Consider the following 9,197-nt stretch of genomic DNA (forward strand, 5'->3'; position numbering starts at 1 on the left):
AGAGAATTGCATATGGTACTATACTTTACTGGTTATGAGACATACTCCTAAGGAGAGCGGCAGAGTTGCTTATGTACAGGACACTATCCCAATAAGGTGTGGCCGAGCCACGTTGTGTGTGTGTATGTAAATGTTATATGATAAGTCTGCATATCATTTGTTATTGTGTGATATAAAAAGGTTGCTGTTGCATACTGCTGTTGTTAGGTTCTTGCTCAGGGCATAATCTCTATAATGGGGATCCTGGGTAAGTGGAGGCGCTGCACCACAAGTGATAAAGGTATACCCCCAGGCTCCCAATATGCGGAGGTTCAGAGCTCCTGAAGCCACAGGTTTATGCACCGTAGTCCCTTAGTTCAGACGTTCACAAAAAGGGCTACATTTGGAGGCGCTGCTGAGATCTTAGACCTGGGGTGCCCCCACATTTTTTTTTTGGTCTCTATTGTGCAACCAACCCACATCATGTCGGTGCCCTCGGCGCTCGAGGTGCGCAAGTGGGCCTAACGGCGCGGGATCCCCTTGAACCGTGTTTTCGCGCTGGGCCATGTCCCCGCCATGATCTCGTTAGGCACAGTGACCGAACAGGTCCGAAAGCTTCCTCTCCTGGACAATGCCCAAGTACAAGACCACTTTTATGACCATGACCAGACCTGGCGCCGGATCTTGTATGCCACTGAACAAGATATATGCCCCGAGGCTTTGCCCCATATACTGCTGCTGCCCGAGGCTCCGGGGGTGCGCTGCCCACTAGTCCAGGCGGACACCTCTGCGCCCCTGGCCACCTCTACCCCTAGGAGAGAATATGCTCCCACCACAGGTGCCGCGACGGGAGGCCCCGACCACTTCCCTGACAGTGGCCTACACCCTCGTTGGCCAGCCACCCTGAGCCTAGGCTCGTCGTCCACCCCGTCCGGCCTGCGGGCTGGCCTCAACCGCCTTAGCGTATCAAGATTGGACGCTTACCCTGCAGTCGGGGACAGCTTACCAGGAGACACCTCTATTCCCGCCATAGCCGCCGCTATCCACAACACCACCCAGTCGCTCCAGTACAGGAAGTTAAAAGCCTTCTCCGGCGAGAAACCCACGCCTCCAGGGGAAGTAGGGATAGAGGACTGGTTGGATCATACCGAACAGGTACTGCCTGAATGGACCTGCACGGACGCGGTCCGCAGACAACGCATAGTTGAGTGCTTACGGCCCCCCGCGTCCCATATGGTGCACTACTACCGAGATGACAATCCGGAAGCTGACGCGGCCGATCTTATCTACTGCCTGACCAAGGCCTATGGAGCCCCGGTGGACACGTACACGTTGATGTCCAAATTTCATGCGTTAACCCAGAAAGAGGGAGAAATGGTGTCCGATTTTCTCAGACGATTGCACCTGGACCTCTGGAATCTGGTGAGGAAAGGCGTATTACCAAGGATAGAAGCTAACGGACTACGCACCACTCAGCTGTTGCGGGGCCTCTTACCCCTACACCCCGTGTCGGTGCGGGTCAGTAGCTGCCTAACGCCTGGACAAGCGTTGTCGTTTCACGACCTAATGGACCGGGTTCAAGCGCATGAGACGGTGCTGCTGGGGCGTGACCTAGCCACCGGGAAGAAGCCCCAGCTCGGAGGTAAGGAGGCCAAGAAAGTGGAACCCAAAACCGATGCGCCTGAATCTGGGGACCCTGACCCCGAGGATGCCCCCACCCCCGTGACACCCAGACCTCGTCCCCCGACCAGGCGGAGCCCCCCCACCAGGAGAGACGAGGCTTACCTCAGCCAAATACAGTGTTATGCCTGTGGAAAGATGGGACACTTGCGGGCCCACTGCCCCACCTCACGAAGAACGTCGTCCCGACCGGCGCATTCAATGCCGTGCCAACCCCTGAAGGATGACCAGGCATCACCGCCTCCTCAGGGCTCCCGAATCGGCCCCGCCTCCATTATTCGCGTAGTTATCGAAGGCATCTACGCCGCCGCATTGTTGGACACGGGATCCCAAGTAACGATCGTATACCGGCCCTTCTACGACCAACACCTACATCAACTACCGTTGCTATCGGCGGATGCCCTGCGGCTACGGGGACTGAGTCATGAAGATTACCCCATAGACGGAGTAGTAAAGGTGCAGTTAGATATTCTCCAGCTGAATACTGGTAAACATCACCCCATGGAAGTGGAGGCCCTAGTGTGCCCCGAGCCGCAGGACCACCCCAGCGCCCCAATCATCTTGGGGACCAACGCTGACATTGTGCGCGCGGTATTCCGCCAGTTTTTGCAGGAAGCAGGAGAAGCCCCACTGCTGGCCCTGGCGGCCTGTCCCGCCCTTCAAGAGGTCTGCGGTAAAATTGCGACCGAGGAAGAGCATGGTGTCCTCTACAGCCAAGAATGGGGACTGACCCAGATTCCCCCGGGGGAAGGACGAATGATGGTCGCCGCTTGCCATTACCCCCGTCGACGGTCGGAGGATCAGCTCTTCACCTTGGAGAGTGTGGCCCAGGACGAACAACGTTTGGGCTACAAGGTACTAACCTCGGTCAAGGAATGGCCCGGGAAGATCCCGAAGCGCACCTGGGTATATGTGCAGAATATATCCCCGTACCCGATGACTATTGACCGGCGGCAGACGCTAGGGAGGATATACCCGGTAACTTCCGAGGAGGAGGCCTCGACGGAACTAGCTAGGAGCTCGCCGGCTACCATAGCGCCGGCATTGGAATTTGACTTTGGCGACTCGCCCCTCCCGGATGAGTGGAGGAAGAGGCTACAGGATGAGCTACACGACCGAAGGGGGGTGTTCTCCACTGGTGACATGGATGTGGGGTGCAGTCGCAGTGCCCACCATACCATCCGACTGAGCGACGCCACCCCCTTCCGGGAGCGCTCCCGCCGGCTTGCCTCAAAGGATGCTGACGAAGTGAGGGGATTAATCGACGAGATGAAAACGGCTGGCATCGTGCGGGAATCTCGGAGCCCGTACGCCTCACCCATTGTGGTAGTCCGCAAGAAGAACGGGACGGTCCGTCTATGTGTGGATTACAGAACGCTGAATAACCGTACTATCCCCGACCAGTATACACTGCCCCGAATCGAGGACCTCCTGAATGCATTGACCGGGAGTAAATGGTTCAGTGTGCTCGACCTCAGGTCCGGGTATTATCAAGTGCCCATGGGCCCGGAAGACCAAGAAAAAACGGCCTTCATCTGTCCTTTAGGGTTTTACCAGTTTACCCGCATGCCTCAAGGGATCTGCGGTGCCCCGGCCACGTTCCAGAGACTAATGGAAAAAACCCTCGGAGACCTTAACCCGCGAGAGTGCTTAGTGTACCTGGACGACATTATTGTGTTTGGGCGGACGCTGGAAGAGCATTCCGAGAGACTGATGAAGGTGCTGGATAGGCTTGAGGGGGAGGGCCTAAAACTGTCGCTAGACAAGTGCAAATTCTGTCGGACCTCCGTAACGTATGTGGGCCACATTGTGTCAGCTGATGGGGTGTCCACCGACCCCGGAAAGATCGAGGCGGTGATGAACTGGCCCAGACCTCAAAATGTTCAGGAGCTGCGGTCTTTCTTGGGGTTTTGTGGCTATTATCGGCGGTTCGTGGAGGGGTATTCCAGCAAGGCCAAGAGACTGAATGACCTTCTCAAGGTGCCTCCGGGAGAAACCGGGAGAAAGGGGAGCTCGGCGCAGACACCCTTTGGGAAGACATGGACTGCAGAATGTGAACAGGCCTTCAAACACTTAAAGACCAGCCTCACTCAGGCCCCCGTCTTGGCCTACGCGGATCCTGAGCGAGACTATGTCCTACATGTCGATGCTAGCCTCAGCGGGCTAGGAGCGGTTTTGCATCAGAAGTATGAGACCGGGCTACGTCCAGTGGCCTACGCGAGCCGAAGTTTAACCCCTAGCGAGCAGAATTACCCGGTCCATAAGTTGGAATTTTTGGCGCTAAAATGGGCGGTGGTGGACAAGCTGCATGACTACCTATATGGGGTGCAGTTCGAAGTACGTACGGACAACAACCCCATGACCTATATAAACACGTCTGCCAAATTAGACGCCACGGGACACCGTTGGTTAGCTGCTCTAGCCAACTACAGGTTCAACCTTAAATACAAACCCGGACCCACCAACATAGGTGCCGACGCCCTGTCTCGTCGCCCGGGCCTTCAGTCCACCCCTGATGAGGAAGTTTGGGAAGAGATACCGGGTCCAGGAATTCGTGCCCTCTGCTCCGTGGCTGCGGTAGTCGACGACCACGTAGCATTCTCAGAATTGCGGATTGTTGACTCGTTGGGATGTAACTCGCGGGCTATCCCCCTGGCCTATCAAGGTCGAGAAGGGATGAACATCACTGAGGATAATATCATCTCGTGGAGGGACCTAGTGCATTATCAAACACAAGACCCCATAGTGGAGTTAGCCCGTCAAGCGGTACAACAAGATAACCCTTCTATACTGAAGCGAGCCCCCGGAGACTTGGTGAAACTCCTGCTAAATGAGTTTGGGAAGTTTGAGATGGACAATTGTTTGCTATATCGGGTGATATCCTATCATAACCATCCCGATCGGCGTCAGTTGTTTTTGCCGGAACGTTTGAGAACCCTAGTCCTCAGGGCCCTTCACGATGACCATGGTCACCTGGGCATTGACAAGACGTTTGGGCTACTACAGGATAGGTTCTATTGGCCGAGAATGAGGGAGTCTGTGGAGCAACATTGCCGGAGGTGTAATCGCTGTTTACAACGAAAGACACTGCCCACCAGGGCGGCTCCCATGGCACACTTGAAAAGCTCGGGTCCAATGGATTTGGTGTGTATGGATTTTCTCTGTATCGAGCCCGACAGTCGGGGAGTTAGTAATGTTCTTGTGATCACTGACCACTACACTAGGTACGCCCAAGCGTTCCCTACGAAAGACCAGAAGGCCGTAACGGTGGCCCGAGTACTATGGGAGAAATATTTCATTCATTATGGACTACCAAATCGTCTTCACTCCGATCAGGGCAGGGATTTTGAGAGTACCCTGATACGGGAGTTGCTCACTCTACTGAACATTGCCAAATCGCGTACTACCCCGTACCACCCCGAAGGGGATGCTCTGCCTGAACGGTTCAATCGCACTCTGTTAGATATGTTAGGAACCTTGACGAGCCCGAAAAAGACGGAGTGGAGTAAACACGTCGAAGCATTGGTACATGCGTATAATTGTACCCGACATGAGTCCACCGGGTATACTCCGTATTTCTTGATGTTCGGAAGAGAAGCCCGTTTACCGGTGGATGTGCGCCTGCGGATATCTACCGATGGGGTATCCAATAGGACGCACTTTCGATATGTCCAGCGACTAAGGGACAGTTTACAGCTGGCCTATAGATTGGCTGAACGGACGACTGCGAAATTGAATGCGGGAAATAAAAGGCGCTACGATCACAAAGTACGTCACAAGGAAATTCACCCCGGAGATGCGGTCCTCTTACGCAACTTAGGTGTTCCTGGGAAGCATAAATTGGCCGACCGGTGGCGGGAGGGTGTGTATGAGGTGGAGTCACAGATGCCTGGTCTTCCTGTGTACCGAATCAAGGATTCTGAAGGCCGCGTAAAGGTGTGGCATAGGAATCATCTGCTTCCCATACCTCAAGTAGGGACGGACGAATTGGAAATTCCAGCCACGCCCATAGATGGAGAAGTTGAACACACAGAGGATGGCCCAGAGACTGTAAAAATTGCCACCTCTGAGGATCCAATGGAAGGAACCTCTCAAAGGGGCCTTCCGGCCGTGGAGGCATCTCCCGAAGGAGCCACGGGTAAAGAGCCTTTTGGCCCGAACATTGATCAATTGACTCCCGTGAGTCAGCCTCTAGACCCCCAAAGTCCATGTTTTACACCCCAAAGAGACTGTGCTAATGCTGAACACCCCTCAAGGGTAGAGATGGAAATACCAGTTGAGACTGAGCACTCTGCAGAGGAAGATCAACCCCGCCGAAGTCAAAGAAACAGTCAACCTCCCATGCGAATGGCATATGATCAGTTTGGGGCACCCCATTATGAGGCTCAGCAGTGGGCTCGGCATAGGATGCAAGCTATGATGGTACTGTTTAATGAGATGTGTAACCTAATCTAGGAAGAGAGGGTTGTGTACATAGTTAATATATGTGCTTAGGTAGTCCAGCGGGGACGCTGGATTCTGGGGGGGGGAGAATGTAAGGATGTGCATATATTAAAGGTTCCGCGCTGTCAATTACATAGGCAGCGCCATATTGTCCCTGTTTGCCAGCGAAGTTACTGCGTACCAGTTGGGCTGCGCATGCGCGAGGGAAGCGCGCGAAGGGGTTGAACTATGAACTCTGATGGTGAGAAGGTCAGCTGAGGCTGAGGACCAATGGGATGCGAGACTGTGTATGCAGGAACCGGATGCGTGTGGGCGGTGGGGCAGAGCAGCAAGGGAGGTGAAGGAGGAGGTTGGCGGAACCTCGGGTGCGAGAGCAGAGGGTCAGTGACCCGTCTGCTTAGGTAGGATATGCCCACAGCCCCAGGAGTCTTTCCCCCGCCATCGTAGGGTGCTGTATTTGTAAGGACGCCCATAGTCGTCAGGGACGTTTCCCTTTAGTGAGGTTCATATGCGGAGCTGCGGAGTTGCGGCCGCCATCTTGGATTTCCCCGTCTGATGGTGCTGCAGAAGGGAGAGACGGCGCAAGGCTGGATTATCACTGGGGCCCTGTGGAGTGTCAAGGTCATCGTAGTGACCGGAAGGTATCCTTGTCTACACGTGCACCTACACCGGTCACCAGGCGCTGATCCCGCCTCCCACTAACTAATTGGGTTTCCTAAGAGAATTGCATATGGTACTATACTTTACTGGTTATGAGACATACTCCTAAGGAGAGCGGCAGAGTTGCTTATGTACAGGACACTATCCCAATAAGGTGTGGCCGAGCCACGTTGTGTGTGTGTATGTAAATGTTATATGATAAGTCTGCATATCATTTGTTATTGTGTGATATAAAAAGGTTGCTGTTGCATACTGCTGTTGTTAGGTTCTTGCTCAGGGCATAATCTCTATAATGGGGATCCTGGGTAAGTGGAGGCGCTGCACCACAAGTGATAAAGGTATACCCCCAGGCTCCCAATATGCGGAGGTTCAGAGCTCCTGAAGCCACAGGTTTATGCACCGTAGTCCCTTAGTTCAGACGTTCACAAAAAGGGCTACATACAATACCACCAACACTACTTAACCTATAAATCTCCAGATGAGATATATTCAAATTAGAGAGAAAATGATAAATCAACATTACACAAACATACAGTAGTAGATTCTAATCTATCAGTCTTCGTTAATGATCTTCCTACAGCTTGTAAGGGAGTTTCCTTGCACATGTATGCGGATGATACATTCTTATATGCACACAGCCCTCGCCTCTCTGACTTTGGACACGTACTTCAATCTGACTTTTTCAAGAATTGAATACTGGATTTCCCAAAACAAACTGTTTTTAAACACTGACAAAACTGTAAAGATTGGATTTTGTAACTAAGGCAACGTTTCTAAAGCTACCAATGACGGAGCAACAGATCAGAACCAACTCTAATACCATCCTAGCCCATCACTAGTTTGAAATATCTGGGCATATGATTTGACTTCCATTTAACATTTGTGTTGCATATTGATACTCTGACATCAAAAACCTAAGCCGAACTAGGTGTACTTTATAGGAACAAAATCTATCTAAGCCACTGCTCAAAAATCACATTGCACAGCAAGTGCTAATGCCAACTATAGGCTATAGGGACATAGAATATGGTACAGCACACCAAACTCACCTTATCAAACTCAATATGCCACTTTGTCCTACAATGTAACTACAACGCACATCACAGTAAAATGCTCCAAGAACTAGATTTGCTATTCCTTAAATCCGGCACAAAGTACATTTATCCTACTGTATCTACCTTCAAATACTGCCTGGGCAAGCTACCTGTCTATCTGAACAAACTCCTCACCCCTACCACATGGAGCACTAATCACCTGAGATCTGACTCCAAAAGACTGTTCAGGTCCCAATGTTCAAGAAAGAATCCAGTTGTTCCTCCTTCTGTTACTGTGCCCCTCACGACTGGAACAACCAACCAGAGACTCACAAAGACGCCTACAGTTTAAGTTCTTGAAAGACTTCAGCTTTCTTACATTTTAATGTTATCTGTAACTGTTACATTCACCATTACATATATTATCTCTAACTGTCCATGAAATGTCTGTAAATATAATGTATACAACCTGTGTTCATGTAATGTAATCATGTATTGTCATCATAACTCTGTGCCCAGTACAAACTTTAAAACGAGAGTTAACTCTCAGTGTATTATTTCCTGGTAAAAATGTTTTATAAATAATAAATAAAAAGCAGATGGGATCACGTGTGACAAGTTTTAATTTTCAACTCATGAGGTCATGTCAATTATTTTATAATGCTATTGACACAGTGGATCATTGACTCAAAAACCTTACATGCGGTCACCCCGACATGATCCATAATCTAAAGGTCCAGAATTGTATCAAAGACACAACACAACACAGTCAACCTATAATCATTATCAACTACTGTAGTGCAAAGTTAATATCAAGAATGTAATTCTGCACAAATACCTACTGTACTGTACATTTACACTCGATGTTCTGTGTGCTTTATCTTTATTGGTGACTTTTCAGCTCCTTCGCTATTCTTTTTTTAGTGGAAAGCTTCCATTAATGGAATCTAAGGCCATTTGATGTTCCAATAAAACCATTCTGCTGGCTTCCAATAAAGATGATGCACAGAGGTGTTGTAAAATCTACAAGTCAAGTAAAGGCAGCTGTTTGAACAATTTCCCAGTTTCTCATATGACTCATAAACTAGTTACATGGTGAGGAAATTCCCTGAAAGCTTTTTGGCAGGCTATATCAGTCTGACCAGTAGCTAAGAAACACATTTACTTCCAGCCTAGAAAAAGAGGCTCCAGACATAAAGTTTTACATTTGGGGTCACTTTTGAGTGTTTTTTTTATTTTTATTTTGCCTTTCAATTAGGGCTAAATAATTTGGAAACTGTTGCAAGTTATTAAGAGATTTAATGTACAGTACAGCTTGATATTAGGCTGGCAGTAATCAAATTATGAAACTATATATATATAGTTTATATATAGTGGAGACATTTGGACTTTATCCTTTTT

General features: G+C 50.3%; 1 protein-coding gene across 1 annotated transcript; it reads left to right on the forward strand.

The window, feature by feature from the left end:
* Window positions 1-510: 510 nt before the first annotated feature.
* Window positions 511-7,194, forward strand: LOC142493868 (uncharacterized). The gene has a single exon (XM_075598557.1). It carries the CDS (start codon window positions 556-558, stop codon window positions 6,112-6,114), a length of 5,559 nt encoding a protein of 1,852 aa, XP_075454672.1. The 5' UTR covers window positions 511-555; the 3' UTR covers window positions 6,115-7,194.
* The last annotated feature ends 2,003 nt before the right edge of the window (window positions 7,195-9,197 follow it).

The sequence above is a fragment of the Ascaphus truei genome, chromosome 4 (genome assembly GCF_040206685.1).
Source record: "Ascaphus truei isolate aAscTru1 chromosome 4, aAscTru1.hap1, whole genome shotgun sequence".
Classification (NCBI taxonomy): domain Eukaryota; kingdom Metazoa; phylum Chordata; class Amphibia; order Anura; family Ascaphidae; genus Ascaphus; species Ascaphus truei.

Bases quoted from the DNA above. Each gene is read 5' to 3' on its own strand.
- LOC142493868 (XM_075598557.1), top strand. From the start codon at position 556: ATGATCTCGTTAGGCACAGTGACCGAACAGGTCCGAAAGCTTCCTCTC.